Source organism: Aspergillus nidulans, chromosome VIII (assembly GCF_000011425.1).
Source record: "Aspergillus nidulans FGSC A4 chromosome VIII".
Lineage (NCBI taxonomy): Eukaryota > Fungi > Ascomycota > Eurotiomycetes > Eurotiales > Aspergillaceae > Aspergillus > Aspergillus nidulans.
In genome coordinates this window covers 2695186-2714079 of record NC_066264.1, presented here as the reverse complement: position 1 = coordinate 2714079, position 18894 = coordinate 2695186, and the positions used below count along the sequence as shown (strand labels likewise).

At 50.6% G+C, this 18894-nt stretch overlaps 6 protein-coding genes across 6 annotated transcripts, besides 1 other annotated feature; 2 read left to right on the top strand and 4 right to left on the bottom strand.

Annotated features, from left to right (window-relative positions):
• Nucleotides 1-18894: part of a sequence feature (contig 1.10 1..175166(-1)) that runs on past both edges of the window.
• Nucleotides 85-3183, bottom strand: ANIA_00697 (uncharacterized protein; the record flags this gene model as incomplete). The annotated part of the gene is made up of 9 exons (XM_653209.2): nucleotides 3081-3183; nucleotides 2898-2990; nucleotides 2744-2829; nucleotides 2614-2641; nucleotides 1977-2565; nucleotides 1550-1920; nucleotides 1418-1497; nucleotides 1257-1362; nucleotides 85-1209 (listed from the first exon to the last, which is right to left on the bottom strand). Exons 1-9 carry the CDS (start codon nucleotides 3114-3116, stop codon nucleotides 85-87), a joined length of 2514 nt encoding a protein of 837 aa, XP_658301.2. The 5' UTR covers nucleotides 3117-3183.
• On the bottom strand, nucleotides 4381-7075 carry ANIA_00698 (SH3 domain protein). The gene has a single exon (XM_653210.2). The coding sequence runs from the start codon at nucleotides 6887-6889 to the stop codon at nucleotides 4709-4711; it is 2181 nt and encodes a 726-aa protein (XP_658302.1). The 5' UTR covers nucleotides 6890-7075; the 3' UTR covers nucleotides 4381-4708.
• On the bottom strand, nucleotides 11059-12474 carry ANIA_00699 (cyclin-dependent serine/threonine-protein kinase cak1; the record flags this gene model as incomplete). The annotated part of the gene is made up of 5 exons (XM_653211.2): nucleotides 11059-11129; nucleotides 11196-11351; nucleotides 11397-12215; nucleotides 12266-12368; nucleotides 12419-12474. The coding sequence occupies 5 exons, from the start codon at nucleotides 12472-12474 to the stop codon at nucleotides 11076-11078; spliced, it is 1188 nt and encodes a 395-aa protein (XP_658303.1). The 3' UTR covers nucleotides 11059-11075.
• On the bottom strand, nucleotides 13267-15579 carry ANIA_00700 (OPT family oligopeptide transporter; the record flags this gene model as incomplete). Its single annotated transcript, XM_653212.1, has 2 exons — nucleotides 13267-14817; nucleotides 14866-15579. The coding sequence occupies 2 exons, from the start codon at nucleotides 15577-15579 to the stop codon at nucleotides 13267-13269; spliced, it is 2265 nt and encodes a 754-aa protein (XP_658304.1).
• ANIA_00701 (D-isomer specific 2-hydroxyacid dehydrogenase family protein) lies at nucleotides 16250-17305 on the top strand (the record flags this gene model as incomplete). Its single annotated transcript, XM_050613335.1, has 2 exons — nucleotides 16250-16766; nucleotides 16818-17305. The coding sequence occupies 2 exons, from the start codon at nucleotides 16250-16252 to the stop codon at nucleotides 17303-17305; spliced, it is 1005 nt and encodes a 334-aa protein (XP_050469161.1).
• ccpA lies at nucleotides 17940-18720 on the top strand (the record flags this gene model as incomplete). Its single annotated transcript, XM_050613334.1, has 3 exons — nucleotides 17940-17954; nucleotides 18011-18615; nucleotides 18696-18720. 3 exons carry the CDS (start codon nucleotides 17940-17942, stop codon nucleotides 18718-18720), a joined length of 645 nt encoding a protein of 214 aa, XP_050469160.1.

Here is an 18894-nt window from a genome sequence, read left to right as displayed (position 1 = left end):
AAGCGCAGAATTCCCATACGCCATTGACATTCTCAATTGCGAGGCCCAGCAAATGCATTGCCGGTCCAGGGTGGATATCATAAGCTATGAAGAAACGTACTTCCCAACAGCCAACTTCCGCGTTGTCGGGACATGACTCCATTGAGCCTGAGCATTATCCTCATCGGCAAAAGGATCAGACCCAGCCGGCCTCGAAGCAGAACTGATCCCAAGGCGAGAGCCAGCATCAGGCGTGCGAACCTCGAATTTTGCCTCGACCTTGCCCTTCTGCGGCCAACTATTTGCCGTTGAAAAGCGAACGAGCAGCTTCCCATCGGATTTGCTGTTCACCTCAAATTCAGGGATTTTCCAGATCACCGCTGACTGCTTGCGGCGAAAGACAGCTCCGGTGTTGGGGTACATGACGGCGTTGGTGGCGTGGGCGACTTCACGGTCCTCTTGGGGAGAGATGTCCAGATTGACGGTAAGAACCAGGTTGGTCAGCGTAATCGAGTCTTTCGACGCGGCAGATGCGAATGAAGGATTGAGGGAGTAGAAGATTATCACGCTGGCCTGGAATTCCTCCAGATTCCATGCTGGTCTAAAAATGACTGGGCAAAAGGTAGATAAGTCCTCGGGATTAATATGGACTTGATATTTAAACGCGACAGTTGGTGCAGAGCGCGTTATACTAGCAAGAGAAACGTCGTATTCGCCCCTCTTGTCCTCTGACTGATCTTGTACTTCACGGATGAAATTCGGGTTTGCGGCTACCTTCTCCAACACTGGAAAATTATTCAGGCGAACTCGGATTTTGTCCGACAGGACATCAGGAGCAGCATTAAACGCCAGCGCGAGCTCGCCGACAACAAATGATTTGGTAACCGCACCTTCCGAGAACCAGGCGTTGACTGTTTCTATTATAGATGCATTCAGTCCAGAATCGTGCAGTTCAGGGTGTGCGACGGGGCCTGAGATGCTATGCAAAGTATGCGACGAGCGTATTGACGTTGTGTCAGACAATGCATGCTCGTCTGTAGCATTGCTGAGAGAAGCTACATGTCTTCCTGGCGAGGTTGGAGAGGTAGGTTCAGAGACGTCCTGGGCCACAGCTTGATTTGGGACTGGATGGACTGGTGGCGGAGTGCTAGGGATGAAGACAGTATTACGGACGTCGCGGCGTCCACGTATCGTGCCTGCGTTCCGCCTTATCCCGCTTTGCTGCGCTTGCTGCATGCAATGTTAGTACTTTGCGAGCGTGTTGAATATAAACTTACCAGACGCAATTGACTGGCCATGTCATTCATGGCTTGTTGGGCTTGGTTTTCGTCTTCGGGAATAGGCTGATCTCTAATCGTCAGGTTCAGACCCGACTCTTCGTGTCTATCGCGTTGTTAGCTCGCCCTTCTGCTTGAACCTGTTCTTGAATTACACATACCCGGCTGCCTCTCGTTGTGCTAGTGTGATTTCATCAATTGTCTGCGGTCGTTCAGAGTAGCCCTCTGCATCCACTCGTGGCTAAACAGAGCATTAGAATAACGGAGTTGAGAGCGCTTTAGGAAGAATATACCTCATTAGTGACGCCAGTGAGACCTGCAGTAGCCGCAGGACCCTGAGATGCGAATCCGTTTGTATCAGGTGTCGACTGAGGCGGCGGGCTCGGCGAAAATCGTGCACGGTCTTCTCGTTCGTAAGACTCGCTTGGCTGGCGAGCAGTTTCGTTGTAGCTATCTTGTGAGGTGATGGCCGTATCTGGGCGCTCAGGAGGATCTTCTGGGATCTGCATGTTGTGGGAATCGCCCCGTTTAAAGGAGGAAAACGGGCTGCGATACTTCTTGTCCGATGACGGACCAGAAGGCAGAGCCATACTTTTCCTTCTATTCATGACCGTACCTAGCCGTCTAAGACCCCCGAAGGGTGTACCGTGCCGAGGTTCAGGAACTAGGGCATGTGTTAACATTCTCAATGATGAGTAACAGGTCGTTGGAAGAATTCACCTGGAGGCGGTGGTGGTCTGGCGCGACCAGAGCTTGTAGAGCGATGACTCGCAGCATCATCCTGAGCACGCGGTGGAGGTGGAAGAGGTGGCTCCGGGCCCGGCGGAGGTGATGCTACTGGGGTGGGTGATGTTGTTTGCTGTCGAAGGGGCACAACTGGTCGTCCTCCATTTACCTTTGCGGCGAACGTCTTGATTTCATCCGCTGTCTCCACGTTGAGGAGGACATTCAAGCAGTTTTCCGCTGCTTGTCGACAGCGTTCGATCTGATCAGACTCGTGGGTTTCCAGTTGGGTTAAAACATCTCGAAGATGGTTGAGTCGGCCCTCATCTGCCGCCTGAAGCTGCTCAAAGGCAAATGGCGCTCTTGATTCCCATTGCTGGCTCATGTCGTGCGCAGCAGACACGGCGGCAGCTAACTTGTCCGCGCCTTTGGGGCCCTTCTCCTTCGCCTTTTCAACCTTTTTCTGCGAGCTTTCCACGCTCTTTGCTAGAGCTGTCAGGTCATTTTGAACTCCGGGCATCGACGCAAGCTCCTTATTCTTGGTATTGTATTCCCTCAAAGGACGTTCGACGTCTTCGTCGATTTTCTGCGCAAATGTCTCATGCGACGTAGCCACCGATTCCACCGAACTTACAATGCGCTGCCATGGTATTTGGAATATCCTATATCCAGTTCGGCAATTGTCGTCAGCTCCCTTGTACCTCAGCATTACGCCGGCGTTCGGCGGATAAGAAAGGAGTGAAGCAGAAAGTAGTCAGCCTTACCCTAAGGCAGCTGCATTATCCAATTGGGGTCGATTGGCGAGTTTCCGTAGCCCTTGCGCATAAGCTTCTTCGATGCGGCGGCGTTCCTATTGTGGTTATAATGCAAGTTAGGCCGTCAGAATCACAATTGACGACGCCGGGCAGAGGATCATACCTGCAGCCAATCTGCGATATCCGCATTGACCTTGTTGATGACACGGATGCGGTCAGCTAATACAGTGGCGGCCTGAGTGGGTTGTAAAGATGCCTAGAAGATGAGTAAGAATGCTGCAATACCAAAGTCGCATGAGGGGCTGAGAGAAACGGAAGGGTCCAGATCGGATCGGGGTGACCGTACCAGCAAGGCTGGATACTCCTGTCGGGAGAGATCCATTGCTTCTCACGAGACACAGCGGGGGAGGCAGCCGCCAGAGAGGCGCATAATCAGATTTCAGAAATTGAAACGAGCGTAGGGCCTCTTGAGACAAGCAGATACCACAGCAGGCCGACGAGGTCTGTTTCCAGGTCTACGGAAGCGGACGGTGATGACGATGGACTCCAGAGTAACTACGGGGAGAGAAATGACTAAGCCGGAGCGGGAGAGACACGCTAACCATTATAGGTATAGATCAATGACTCGCAAGGTCCCGACCGAGTCTCATTGTCTCTCAAGCTTTCCGCCCTGCTTGGTCAGTTGGAGCATTAATAGGCACAGGCAAAATGCCTTGACAAACCTTAGAAACGACATCATTGGACACGTGTCGCACATGACTGTCTCTATCAATTACTAGAACCCTTGTAACGAGCAGGTAATGGTTACCTCAATCTCTCCTGCAACTGGAGGTCAAAAATTCATTTAACGATTTTTTTGTAAGACAAGAACAATAATATTATATCTTGTATATGGCAGAAGAAGTGCTAAATATAGGCCGTTTTAAGCACCCTCGATGAAAAGGCATCCTGTTCACTTCGTACGAGAAACCACGAACAAGGCAACACAGAGAAAGCACTGTAGTATAATTAGGGGCAAATAATCACCCTTGATTTATACCACTTCCAGGATGCTCAAGCAGTATCTAGACGACAGTATCGTCCCTTTCCGTGCTTCCCATTGAAATCCATGCCAGGCCTTGCTAGTAGCGGTGGCATTGCTTCGACTTAGCTTTCCTTGCCGCTCGCTTTAGTGTTTGCTGGAAATAGTTTGTGGGTGCCTGGAGATTGGCGATAACAGCATCTTCGCGCAAAGGCCTGGCTATGCCATCGTGCCTAGTACCCTGGCCTTGTTGACGAGGAGGTCAAAATGGTCCTAGCGATTTTCGACGTGCTGTGTGGCAGCCTCACAAAAATGTTTGTTACGGGGACACCTGAACGTAGCCCGGCATCATTACCAACTCAGATAGGTATAATCTTATGGAAGTAGATGAATCAGGTAGAGTTATTGAAATCTTTTTTTGTTATTTTTGAAAAGTAATGAATATGGCTGCAAGTGGCAGTCTTACCTAGCATCGAAGGATATCACAGGTCACAAGTTAGGTTGTATACATAGTCAAACTACAGAGGCTCCTCGAGGTCGCCATCGAGCAGATGAGGAATCATAGTAAAGAAAAGACACAATGGGCTAAAATAACTGAACATATATTTATAAATGTAATTTCGTACATGAAATGAAAAGGGGGTATAGCCCGTTAACGTCAACTGGAGATATGCACAGAATTCTTCTTTAGAGAGCAGAAGAATCCGGGATGAGGATGCACTCATTCCTTGGAGCTTCTTTTAAAGAAGCGTGATAGGGCGTCAACAACGTTAGAAGGGGAAATCGGGATAAAAAGTTCAAGTGCTTGAAAGGTTGGAGAAAAGAAGTGGAATGAAAGATTTACGAAGGTCAAACTCCATGTGAGCGGTACACTACGGTAATGGTGTGCACGTTATCATCGAATCGCCTTTGTAATAATTGACGTTATTCTGTGGATGAGGCGGCCAGCAGAATCATGCATCGTTGGACGGAGCAGGCACTGGGTTTGCAGGAATTGCTGGGAGTGCACCAGCTGGCGGAGGCACGGAAGGAGCAGCTAAGGGACTTGATCCGGGTCCAGGAGCGGCTCGAGAGTTGTGAATAGCACCTCCTGTACTGTTGCTACGCTGTCGTTGATTGGCATGTGGCATTTCCGGTCTCTGTAGACCGGGAAGCCCATAGGGCCCAGGGCTCATTGACCGTGGCGGAGTTGGTCGAGGCCCAGGGGAGTGTGACCTTGGAACAGCTGGGAACTGGGCAGGAGACATCGGGCGTTGAGGTTGAGCATGCGGGGGTGGAGGTCCATAGGCACCCTGAGCAGGGGACATTGCGCGTGCAGGAGACCTAGGACGCGAAGAGGGTGAACCGGGCCTGCCAACATCTCCGGGGTAGAAGCGTGGTGATTGTGGCATGCGGCCAGGAGGTCCCATCATAGGCGAGCCTGGGGCTCCTGGGTGTCCGGGAGGGCCAAAAGGTCCGCGGGCACCAGGACCAGGACCAGCTCCAGGTGGTGGCTTTGCTCGGGGCTTGACTGGACGAGCTGATAGGCAGGAACGCGGGACAACTCCTTGCTGCGAACGGTCGAGTCTCACGCAGAGAGCCCAGCCATCGTCATATTCGTGCAAGAGTCTAACAAGCTGACCGCTGCGGAGTTCCATTTCATCTTCCATAGACGGAGTGAAATCCATCTGTACACGGTGGACATTGGTTGGCATTGCAGGGCCAGGGCCAGAGCGCGAAGCAGCAGCAGCAGTGGGGGCTACAACAGGGTCGACCACATTGGAGTTAGGAGCGGTAGGAGCAGGGATGTATGAGGCGTCCGAGTCAGAGGATCCAGGACGACTAGTGTCATTCTCAGAGCCTTGAGCGGCAGCCCCAACGGCAGCGGCCCCAGCCACTGCAGCAGCAGCAGCAGCAGCAGCAGCAGCAGTTGTGGACTCATTACCTGCTTTTGAGGCAGTCGTAGGTGACACAGGTCCGGGAGAATTAGGATCAGAAGGGGAAGGAGGCAGAGGGACAGCGGCGGCGGCAACAGTCGGAGAAGGCACAGCTGTAGGCATAGCCACCGATGAGATTGGAGAAACCGATGAAACAGGAGCCGGGCCGCCTCCTGGGTTGTTACCGGCAGTAGAAGGACGCGACTGAACCTCTGCATGGGCGCCAAATGGGTTGACTGGGTCGCCAAAGGGATCGCGGCCGCTAACACCAGACTGGGGAGTTTGGGGCGGGGAGTTTCCAGTGAGGTTGCGCGAGAGGGCAGCTGCTGAACCAAGGGCTCCAGCAGCACTGACTGCGGACACGGGCGTGGCACCACCCTGAATAGGGGTCAAGTCGGGAGCAAACTGAGTGACAGGCCGAACATTCAATTGAGGGGCGTTGGCTGTGGTTACGGACTGGGAAGCGGGAGCTGGGGAAGGAGGTGCATTGTAGGCCGAGTATGTTTTCTCGTTGCCTGCAAATGCATCGCTTTCTCCAAGACTCTGACCTTGTTGCTGCTTCTTCTTCTTCTTCTTCTTCCAAATGAAAAAGAAGATTAACCCGGCAATCAGTCCAACACCAAGAATGACTCCAATCGCAATGCCTGCCTTCGCGCCAGAAGAAATACCATTCGAGCCCGAGTCAACAGTGGCCGCGCTAGATCCAGTAGAAGTCGATTGGCCGGCGACGTAGGTAGAAGTGGCACTGCCGTCGGAGTCTGTGGCACTGGTTGTGATTGTCGACAATGTAGTCTGGGTGATCGACGTTGCGTCAGTGTCATCCTGAGTTTGAGTCGCAGTGGTCGTCACTTCAGTAGGGTCGACGGTTGTGGTCTTAGTCCTGGTAGTAGCTGCATCCGTAGTTGTGGTCCCTTTACTCGTAGTTGTAGTCTCTTCATCTTTGGACGCTGTCGCTGTGGCTGTCGTAGTTGTCGCCTCCTCTTGTGTAGTCGATCGGGTTTGCTGGACTGGCGCACCAACACCGACAGTATTGGTAGCTTTGGTGGCACTCTCAGTCTCGGTGGCTTCACTAGTACGGTCGTCCTGTCCTTGGGTTGAATATCCACCTATCTCACCCGTGAAGGTCGGCTCTGCCGTAACGTAGACAGTGACCCCATCTGGGTTCGGATCACGCTCCTCAAGGCGGACTTTGTGTTCGTGATGGTGTGCGTGAACCATGGTTTTCGTTGGCTGAGGATACTACGTCCTCTACTGATACACTGTCCGCAAAAGGTGAAGGGTCGTTAATCTACAGACATGTGCTTTAGTCCTTATCTCGGCTTAGCGCGGATTCGTTCGACGTGCGATTGAAGACTGATCGAGAGTAAATGAGGCCGGTAAATATCGTGGACGCCCTCTGGGTCGTATAATTTAGGCGTAAAGCGCGTTTAGGGTTGTAAAAAGGCGCAAGCGCGTCAAGGAATGTGTGAAGGTGGTGGGAAAGAACGGAAGTATGTATATATTTCGGCGATAGCTGGAAATCGACCGAAGATAAAAGAATGACAACGAGCTTCCAGGCCGCGAGAAGTCAAAAGAACGAAATGAAGAGTCGCAGGAGTCCCGCGAACTGTGAGAAAGGAAGGGAAGGCCTCAAGAGTTGCGTGAGATGAGACGAAGAGGAGATCCGAGAGCTTCTGATGACAAGGTGGGAGATTGTTGATTGAGGAACTGTGACGGTTATTTACCGAGACTTAAAATGAGACTATTGCTAGTGGCCAATCACAGCGCTTGTCGCTTGGATCTGGCGGAGGTAAATTACGGTTCCTGGTTTCTGTAAGGTAAGCTCATTTAAACAGGCCGGGGCACACCGCACGAGGGTCCAGTGACGGGGTCTGATTCCATCTTCGCCCCGTCAATCCTCAAGGCAACAAGATCATGTCCACATTGGCCACATCTCGCAGAGTTTTATCGAAGCGAGCATGCTATTCCTGTTATTTTTTTAAAGAATTATCGTTGAGTTCCGGAGCAACAAAGACAATGCTGTTCACCCAGTCTCCCTAGCTATCCCACTCACGCTGCCTGAAGAAAAAGTCTCTCGTTGTGTTGGGTCAGGGGCGATCAATACCTGGGCATTATCCGAGTTACGATGAATGGCGAACCGTGGCTCAGACATTACTCCGTCCAAGAAGTTGCACCTTAATCTGATTCGGTCTGACGAAAAACCAAGGAATTATGCGAGCAGGACGGAGAATACGGGTTCATAAGACGCTTGCGTCTAGTGGTCATCGCTGATCACTTCCCAACCATTCCGAGCAGCAACCCTGCTCTGCATAAGGAGTACGTCCGTAAGCACATGCCAAGCGAGCTGCGACTGCGACTGGCAATTCTCGAAGATGCTCTGCGACAATTCGTTGTCCCTTTTTCACGGGTTCTTTGGTCGCAGATTATGCTCTCAGCCTTGCCGGCGCTTCTATAACAGAAGATTAAAGAGGTCACCCCATCCACTTAGGGCCGACTTGAAACAGTCCGTCGCCGCTTGGCCCGTTTTCTTCGGCTACAACGGCCTCACGCTCAGCCACTGCTCCGCCCGAGGTTCGAACTACTCGAGCTGCTCGAGGCTGAAACATATAGAAGTCGTGTTTCTGAGTTTAATGGAGGTCGAGTTTGGTCAATTATTGAGTTCGTCGTGAAAGTTAACCTGCAAGAGCGTTGGAAATTCTGGTTGTTATACAGCCGGCAGCCGTGGCTGGTTCCACGACTGTGCACACTGCAACAGATGTGAGCTGTGGTCGAAATCCTAAAGTTGTTGACCAAACTCGGAGCTTGTCCTACCTTAGGATTTATTCATTCGATTCCATCGTAATCAAGGCTGAGTGATCCCCCGCTACTGGACCAAACCAGGTAACATTGTCGAGCATCTGCCACACTTTCGCTTCCAGGTAATTTGTTGACTGAAACCAAATGTCCCAGAGTGAGGCGTTCCCCAAATATTCAGGTTGTCGAAATATATTCGATCCCAGTTCGTAATCTTGTGGGGGTCAATCATGGGCTTGCTTATGGACGTCACGTCCAGCAAAGTCCGTTTGAGGACGGCCACTGAAGTTGCCATTCGCTTTCTCCAAACAAGGCAGCATATTCATGATCGCGTTACTCGAGCTCGTCCAGAAATATTCTCTCCAATTTCGGCGGTGAGGTTCTTGAAGTTCACCATAACGCCAACCCCTATATGACGGATACTCTCCTTATCCACCTCAGGGGTTTGATCTCACCAAGATGGAAGAATATACTTGATTAAGAAAGAACAAGCAGACAGTACCAGACTGAGGCATATGCCGAGGCAGGAAAGTGTCCCACACAGTTGGAATAGGGGCGGCCAAAAACAATGTTAATCACGTATTGTGCAGAGTCTTCGAGGGCCTCAAACTGCTCAACTTCCCAAAGCTCGAAGATATGTTGTTATCAACCAGTGCCTGGCCTAGTATCATTCCGGCGGTTCCTCCTAACTCGACACGAGAATCCATATCGTTTGTTAGCCCACTAATTACTCAGGTTATAGAGGCCAACAACAGCTTACAGTCGTCACATGTATCACTATCGATTGAAGCCAGAAGATTCTCGTTCAGCGCCAGTTGCTGTGTCCTAAGCTCAATTGCCTCGTCCCACATTGAAGATCCTGTATCATCGGGATGCAAAAATCACCGCTCCTCACTAATCAGTGTTGGCTTCGACGCACCAGGACCTGGATCTTGAGGTACGTCCTGAGCCTTTCATCTGTCGGATACTCAGCCCTTCCAGCCAGAGCTTCAGCGTATTGGCCGACCCAATGCGTATATAGCATATAGAGCTGTCGACGGAATGCGACCATCTATGACAACGTCAGCCAGCGGAGCAACACGGGATCGCCTCACCATTGAACATAAATAGTAACATCCCAAGAGCCTGCTGTTCAGTAACTCTTCTGAGCCACCAAATTTCCGCTTTCCTTTCCTCCCCATGCTCATGTTCTGCATCATACTCCCTCAATTCACCGGAATTGTCTGCATTCTGAACCCATACTGCCTATTCTGCAGCAGCATATACACCGCGTATGATAACTTCTCCAATGATAATGGATCAAGCCGCATGCACGAGTAACCCATCAAGAGGTCCATATTACGTTCGGCATTCACGACGACATGATCTGCAATCTCCCTGCACCGTGATGTGCACTACATGACAAGGAAGAAATATTAGAGCTACCACTTCTTAGTTCTAGCCCATTCATCCATCCCTTTGCCAAGTTCTAAGCTCATTTTATCCCCCTACAGGTGGTAAGGGCGAGAGAGTGATAGACAACTCTGCTGACTCCTACTCCGACTCCGATTCCGATTAGACCTGTATCCGTCTTTTCTCATCTCCCTCTTCCTTGTTCTCCTAGAATCAAAGATTATATACAAACAATAATCCCCAAGAGATACGCACGCACACGCTGTGTGCGCCACAAAGACAAAAGCGTTCCTATTGCGGGTGCCTCAGGAGGCTGCCAGCGCTGCACGCGCCTCAGCGACCCATCTTGCGTGTTTCCGGCAGAGATGCGCGGAGGCGTTATCACTCAAGCTAACTGGAAAAGCTCAAGTGAAACACAGGACTGCGCCGAAAAGATGGAGAGGAATACAGGGTGCGGATTCGTTACTAGAGGCTGGGAAGTTGGTCTTCCTTGATCAAGCCACAACCCTTTACAAAAGTATATGGAACACAAACAGCCGCATTTCCCTTTAGGTATTACCCCTCCAGAACTCAAATCAGACGTCAAAACTTTCTGAGAGCAATTGCCTTCCTCATCTTGTGTTCCCTAACTGCACCCGTGCAACATAATCCGCCAGGGCAAGAGAAATTAGAGGGTCTTGTCTAGAGGGCTGGAAGGGACGCCATATTTGCCTCGAGTCCGCGTCTCAAATCAGACGACGGTGAACTTGCGGAGAAGGAGTGCTCAATAGGAGGACCAGATTGATATACAATATTTCATCTTTTCGTATCCTTCCATACCCTGCGCGAATTCGCAATCACAATTGTTTCCGTATCTGGAATGTCTCCATCATCTCATAATGAGCCCAACTCGACTACTGCCCTGCTTTGACCAACCTTCAGGCGATTTTGAATGCCGTTCATATAGAATGAAAGCCGAAACCACTGCCTTGAAGAGAATCGCATCTGTTTTGTTAATTTGATTAGCAAAATAGAAGGCTAGCCTGTCTAACTTGAAAATTTCGGTATTTCCGTGGCTGACAAGCATATGGGCGTTTGTGATATGAGCCACATTGATATACCAATATAGCTCGACATATCTCAAGGGGGCTACGACAGGCCGTATGTAACCTTCCATATGCCTGATTATAACCTTGACGGGGTCTAATAAGCGAAGTGTATGTGTCGGCAGAAGCCTAAATTAGACAGCCGTTGTAGATTTTTTCGAGCTAGAGAAATACGGATGCTGCAGAGCCTGCAAACCATGTATTAGTCAAGCTACACAAATCCGCGATACAGTTGGTTAGACCAAAAAACACACCTCTGCAGCAGAGAGACGCTGGCCGCTCTCGTACGACACCAGTCTGCTGACAAGGTCACGACCATTAGAAGATGACCCCTGTAGAATATCATCCCAAGGCTTAGCTGGATATTTGTAGAATTCGATTTTACCCCAGTCCGGAAGCTTCTTAGACTCCTAGAACCCGTTAGCACGCTCCTGCTATTATTGAAACTGACTTACCGGCCAGGTCTGCTCATCTGGAGTGCCCAGAGTAGTGAAAATAGACTGGATAAGTGAGAGGTCACTTCCGACAGGCCCGGCATCGAAAAGCTGTTTGTGTCCAACAGTAATAGCCTCTGCGACGACACACCCTGCCGCCCAAAGATCGAGAGCCGTGTTGTAACCCTTATGGCCAAATAAGACTTCCGGTGGCCGATAGCATGTGGTCCCGACGTCAGTGATCTTCTTATCGGCCGGTTCAGCTTCAATACTCCCTTCTCTCCAGGCTATTCCGAAATCCGCGAGATACGCTGGCCCGCTCGGAGAGTCGAGTAAAATATTTGACGGCTTGATATCACGATGTATGATTCCTAGACTGTGGATAGACGCTATTGCGCTGAACATGTCGCGTAGGACAGATTTTGTCTGCGCGGCGGTCAACACGTCCCGCCGGAAGAGAGTTTCAAGATCATGCTTCTTGTATGGGAACACGAGGCCGAACCGGCCCCCATCGAGTTTCAATGTATCTAATAAGGGAATTATGTGCTCGTTAGCTGCCTCACGCAAGAGTTGAGCCTCGCGGTGGGCGTCGTGTGGCGGCTCTAGTAGATGAGGGGTCGTGATCTTCAGCGCAACGAGAGCGCCGCTCTCCGACGAGGATTTATAGATCGTGGAATGAAGGCCGTCAAAGACATGGATACAGTTTTGGTACGGCCCAATCTGCTCGCCATTCCCTTGATTTGCGACGTTTGTGTCATCGTCTAGATCACTCTTGAATGTCTTTGACACGGTGACCTCTGCTGCATCAAGTGCTTGCTGGCAGACTTGATCATACTCTTCCTGTGCAAATTAGAGTTCGTTCATCATGGTGAACACGACATCTGACAAACCTTGGACCCAGCTTGTTCGTATGCCTCGCTCTCAATCTTTCGAGCTTGGGACTGTGCTTCGGCAAATGCCGCAGAACAAGACGCTTGCTGGTAAGCAGTAGTCCTGGTACTGAGCGTAAGCATGTGCCGTGGTCGTTTCTGAAGGACACTTACAGAGACTGGATGGTCCTCAAACGGTCTGTGAAGCTAAGGGTCTTTTTCCACTCCATTGTTAAGGCGAAACAATGTTGACAATCATGGTGGGGACAATGCTGGCAGAAGATCCAGGCTTGTAAATCACCTGACGCCGGTCCACCTCCACTGCTACGATATAGATGTACACAATCATTGTTCAGTACCCCAAATTAATTATACTCTGGTGCGTCCTATATACGATATATATATGCTACCTTGTGGCCAAGGATAATGCATAATGTTAAGGGAAAATGCGCGATTTAGGAAATTATCGGGCGATAACCCGCAAACGTGATGTCTGTCTCGTCACCCAACAAAACGCGAGCTGACCATATAACTAGAAAGGTAGTTTCAATCACCTCCGACATTTTGCTTCAATGTCTTAGAGCCAGCCAATAGTATCACAGGTGAATGGGGCTGGAGTGCCAGTAGGGATTGTGATCAATGCACGCAGGTCTTTTTCAAGCCAAACCCTAAGCCATCGTATCTGCAGGATTCAGCTTCAATAATAGCGGCAAAGTATGCGCCGTAACGCCTTACAAGGTTGGGGCCGTCAGTGGTAGAACAACAGTTCAAATGCTCAGCAGCAGAAATGTTGACAGCCATTGCACTGGCGGCATATATGATATGTGTCAATGATATACCCAAACAATCAAAAGCAGCCCGACTAGTGTGCCAGCGCTGTATGTAGCTGCTCCTGTTCATGCATATACGAATAGGACAGTCTATTGTGTTTGCTATCGATTGCGTATCTAGGATAATACCAATGTCTATACATTATACCCAGACAGGTATATGCCCTGAGGAAGCCATTCAGCGATATCCACTCAAAGATGGGGAACACGTCCACTGGCCAAAAGGAGATTCACGATGCTCACGATTCCCTCGCCAAGAATCAGCCCGGAAGCCAAAACGACAACGCTAGATGAAGCGGCATCGGCGTCATCATCAGCGTTGCCAGCAACTGGAGACGTAGGTTTACGATTCTCGCTTTCGACTGGTCGACGTGATAGGACCGACTGAGCGGGTTCAGTTGCTGGTTTGAATCCATCATCCTTCTTTGTGTGGTTTGTGTGGGCACGAGACCACCACCACGCGATAAGACCGCCGATGGCTCGAGCAAGGGTGAAAGACGGTACATTGAATATGCCTACGGCGACGGCGATACCACCAGGGATCCAGGATCGCCAAGGCGCGGGGGTGCCAACTGGTCGGCCGCCGTTGGCAATCGGTGAAGCAGCGACAATTCGGAGGATGGTGATGGCTACAAAAATAATACCGGCAACCGAGGAGGCTTCCCACGCCATCGGAGGCAGGCCTTGGCCAGTGACGAGACGGGCGGTGAATATCCAGACGTATGCCGTGGGCGTTTGAAACATAGGGCCAGGTACCGGGTAGACGTTGACATACATCTTGTAGACGGCCGTAGAAAGAACAGCACCGATAAGGCTGCCAATTATCTGGCCATAAAATTGAGCTTTGGGGCTCGCGCCGAGAAGGTGGCCTGTTTTCAGGTCTTGCATCATATCACCGGCTTGAAGGGCGCCAGATTCGGATACGGCACCCGCAAGGAGGTTAGTTATGAGGGCGGTGCGTCGCGAAAAATGCGACGATGGGGTTGCAAGCGAGAAAAGCAACTGCGTTAATTTGCTGATGCCAGATACCGGGTTGAGATCTGTCTCTCCTAGCGCACGGACGCCCATTATTGATAGAAGGACAGCGAGCAATGTGGCAAGGCTTGAAAGGAGGGGAGATATGACATCGCCAAAGACAATGTGCATACAAATAACGTTCAGGAGCAGAGTTAGGGGAAGTAGAAAGAGTACCGTACGCATGGAAATGAGTTGAGATGGCGGCGCATCTTCATCCTCATCGGCTCTCCAGCGCGTTTCAGCGTGCGCGAGACTGCTCGGGCCTGATGACTCTTCTGTTATAGGACTCAACGCGGAGTAGTTGTAAGAGCGGGGCACAATTTTAGGGCTTTTTGAAGCAATCCAACTTCCAGCTCGGGTATTTGAAATCCTCTTTAGGACCTTCGGCGCAATTACCAGAGCCGGCTTCAGTACCAGCCAGCCTAAGCTGACGATTGAGTCTGCAAGCATGATGGCCAACGAAACCCATACAATCCAAGCTTTGCTCCCATTCTCCCAGCTATCCACGGGGCCAGGCGCCCATCCGCGAGATTTCGCAAGCGGTGACAAAACACCCCATCCTAATACAGCCCCGAAAAGCATGTGAGCGCAGGTCGACGGACCCATAATGATCCCTTGTCCGACATATGCCGGAGACGGATTCAGTGTCCAAAGCCAATTTTGAGCAAGGGGGAGGCCTAAGATTGGTATGTCGCGGACTTGAGGTACGAAGTAGGAGAAAAGTGTCTGCCGATGTCAATAGAGAGTTCAATAACCAACAAACAAGGGCCTTACGTAAACTCCAGAGACCACGAACGCGCCGATCAAAAGACGCATTTTAGACCTCCAATCTCTTTTCAAGTTATCAGTGCTAGTCATATCTTGCTGCAACACAGCTTCCGTTTGTGCGGAACCCTGTGCCAGTAAAGGTTGTACATCCTCTGCGTCCCGTTGGTCCTCCATCGACTGGTCAATGCGAGAGTTCGCACCTTTTTCGCTCTGCCCACTTCCATGCAGAACTCTCAACATCAAGGCAGACGCTGTTCCACTAGGAAACCTCAGTTTTTCACGAATGATCACTTCCTTCCTTAGCGGAACAGCAAAAACAACGCCGAACAAACAGACTCCCAAGCTCCAGAGAACCAGCTTGCCAAAATTCAGTTTCAGCGGGCCACCCTCACCAGTACCCTCGCCGCCTGACGGACCGTCTTCTCCGTCCCTTATAAGAAACTCCAGAGCAGGGATAACGCCGACGAAGCCACAGCCAAGAGGCATTGTCCCCACAGCGCCGGCCACTGTTTGTATCAACACATTCTCGATGGGCGTGAATGGATAGGAGAGATATTTGGAGAAGACTTTGAAGACCGAAAATCCGATTAATGCTGACGGCATAGCCATAGTGCTGATCCAGCCAGTTTGCAAGCCAAAGTATGTATTCGAAAAAGTGATCAGAGCTCCAATAACGATCCCGACCAGCAGAGACCTCAAGGTGAAGCTTCGAGGAGCCATCGCGTAGGATTCATCACCAAATGTGGCTGTATGTGGTGAAGGCATACTGGGGTTGTCGGTAATGCCCGGCTCGGCGCCTGGCGTAATGGACTGGTAGTTCATTAAATCAGCAGTCGCATCGACTTTTCTCTAATCATGCATAAGGACTATATTAAGAGTTCATATGACCATAAGGCACATGTTATTCATCGGGCCATAGCTCGGGAGGACAAATGTACAGAGGGAGTCGAGCATGGGGAGCGGAGATTCAGTGAGGAGTGAAATAGCGTCACCAGCTGTGATGAATAAGCAGCCGATAAGCGATAAGCCCAGATCTCCATTCTCCATTCTCCACCACTGGCCGAGATCCGAAGTTCATCTACACGACCTGCTGTGCTGCTACCATCGTTGAATTTTTTCCTGTCTACTTCGCTGCTACTGCCCAGTCGTTCTCGAGGTCAATTGCATTGAGCTTCAAGGATATTCGTCAATGGAGATCTGAGCTTGTCGCATGCTCAGCTTCAGCTATGGAAATATCCTTGGTTCATCTTGTCACTCACAGGGCGCCCGCCCCACCGTCCATGGTCCAAAATGTCTCTCCAACACGACCGGCAATGATCTTTACCAGGCGCCGTCCGAGCTCCATTCAAATATTTCAGTCTTAGCTCAATAATTATAGAAAGTCGCCAGGATGCCCCTCCCATCAGCTGAACACCATCACATCGTCTTCCTCCAGGGATCGGTACTCGAGATTCCCAAGTTTGAACTCCCCGCACCGTTCACCTACTCGCAAACCGTCTACGATTGGACATCGTCGGCCGAGGTTCCAGATCGCATTCGTGACGCCTCCATAATAATTCTATCCGCCGCCCGAGTTGATGCTGCCGCACTGTCTCGCGATGTGTCACCGCATCTCAAGCTTATTGTCATGGTCGCTTCCGGTTTCGACTGCATCGACCTTGAGGCCTGCAGTAAAAGGGGAATCGTTGTCTGCAATTGCCCAAACTCCAATATTGAAGCTGTATCCGAGCATGCGATAGGGATGTACTTTGCTGCGCGGCGAAGACTCCTAGATATGCATATGTCAACAAGGGCAGGGAAGTGGAAGGAAAGGGGACTTCTGATGTTTGACTATCTGGATAAAGACGGGATTCCGCCTCTGACTTGCCAGGATGAAGTCGCCGGAATCATTGGAAACGGCGGCGTCGGTAAGGCCACAATAATTTGTGTCTTGAGCAAGAATTTAACAAGAGCATCAGGGAAGAGAATCGCCACACTTGCGCGTAATCTAGGAATGAAGGTGCTGGTTTCTGGCCGCAAGGCGTCTGCAACCTCAGATCCCACCAGGGTCCCGTTCGAGACAGTCATCAAGCAGAGTACAGTGCTTTTCATTGCGGTCCCGCTTATGAATTCTACTCGGAACTTCATCTCAACCCCAGAGTTCGAGAACATGTCTTCCCATGCCATCGTAGTCAACGTATCTCGAGGTGGTACCGTTGATGAAGAAGCCCTAGTTCACGCACTGCGCGAGCGCAAAATCTCTGGCGCAGCAACAGATGTATTTAACGGCGAGCCTGCAGGCCCTGATACTTCGCCCTTGTTATCAGAGGACGCTAAAGACCTCAACATCATTGCCACTCCGCACTTAGCCTGGCTGTCCCAAAGGACGTCAGTCAATTATGGCTCAAAGCTAAAATTGGCAGTCGAGGCTTGGGCTGCAGGGCAACCTGTGAATGTTGTGTCATAAGACTACTCAGACTCGTCACTCAACTAGACATAATATAAGAGTCGGAACTCCGAATCTATTTTATTTTTGAATTACTCTTCACTCGAGTACATCCATTCGCTCTACGACCCAGTTATGAGGATAATAAGTACAGTTTTATGCTCACGAAGCGACTCCTCGCTATGGAATAGTGAAGATCTAGGCACCTTGTTCGAATGAGCTGGCTCTTCGTTACCGGGGACTTTTTGGGATAGGCCCTTGCATTAACGAGCACGCCCCTGGTTAAGCAGAACGCGAATCTTCAGTTAAGAGCCTGCGACATTCTTGAAAATTCCTTCGAGCTTTTATACTGCGCATTCCCTAGTTTCCGCCCTCTAAAGGTTGACCCATGGGTAGGGTCAACCGTATCCCCTCCATGAAGCGCAAAGTACATTCCTATACCTATCGACCCAGGCTCAAGAATCCGCAATGGGAACTCAAGGGCTGTTGTATCCTTCGACGCGTCGACAGTGTCTCCAACGAAAACATAAATAGATCACCATGTCTGTGGCCTTTCGATGTGCAGGAACCCCAACTCACTCACACTCATTTGCTTCATCCTCAATCCCAGCCCAAGGTTGACTCAAGGTCAGATCAAGCCAGCCAGACAGCCAAGATGCATCTCCCCAACGTGAGTCTCATCCTGGATTTATTCTAAAAGAATCCTATCTAACCGACGCACGACAGATTCTCCTTGCCTCGGCCTTGACGCTTGCCCCGGCCGTCTACGGTTACGGCGTCGCAACTGTTGACATCGCCTACCACGAAGCCTGCCACAATGGCGAAGCCCCTAACAACAGCGTTGACGACCCTGAGTCCACCGTCGTGACCAAGGACACCTGCACCCAGGTGCGTGCCAAGCACTCCTTTGACATCGACGCGTATTCCTTCTCCGTCACGCCGGTTACCAAGGACACGACGTACGTGTGCCACGCTGTTGGTATCTACACGAACGATGAGTGCGTGGGCCTCCCGATTTCTGTTATCCCTCTCTTCCCCGAGAATAATGAGGCGAAGACACCGTGCATCAGTGACGGTTACTTCGACAAGAACGTCTCTCTGAAGCTGTACTGTGAGGATGGTAAGGACGATGACCACGAGGAGCATGGCCATGGGCCTGAGCATGATAAGGACAACCATGAGGATGTCGATGATAATGACCATAATGACACCCATGAGGCTTATGATAAGGATGGAGCTGAGTATGGAGCTGAGGATGCGGATCACCGTGAAATGCAGACTCCTGAGGCTAAGCCAAAGGGTATTGAGGGTATCCTTGACGGTGTGAACTTGTAAGGGCTAGGGACGCTTTGGATTTACTGGGCTTGAGCCCTCCTATAACTACCATTTCTTAGATATAGTTAAATACCAGAATCCAAGTCAACTTTTGTCCCTGACGCACTGTACACATTCACTCTTTCAGCTTGCGTTGCGATAATGTACACTGCACATTCCAACATACCAGGAAGGCCCAAAATTCTATTCGCCTAATGGACTATCGTTTGACATACAGCAAAGACGTCTGCTCAGTGATGGAATGTTCACTATTGCAGAACTCCATTCCTCGCAGA

Coding starts and splice junctions, on each gene's coding strand:
- ANIA_00698 (XM_653210.2), bottom strand. CDS start 6,889: ATGGTTCACGCACACCATCACGAACACAAAGTCCGCCTTGAGGAGCGT.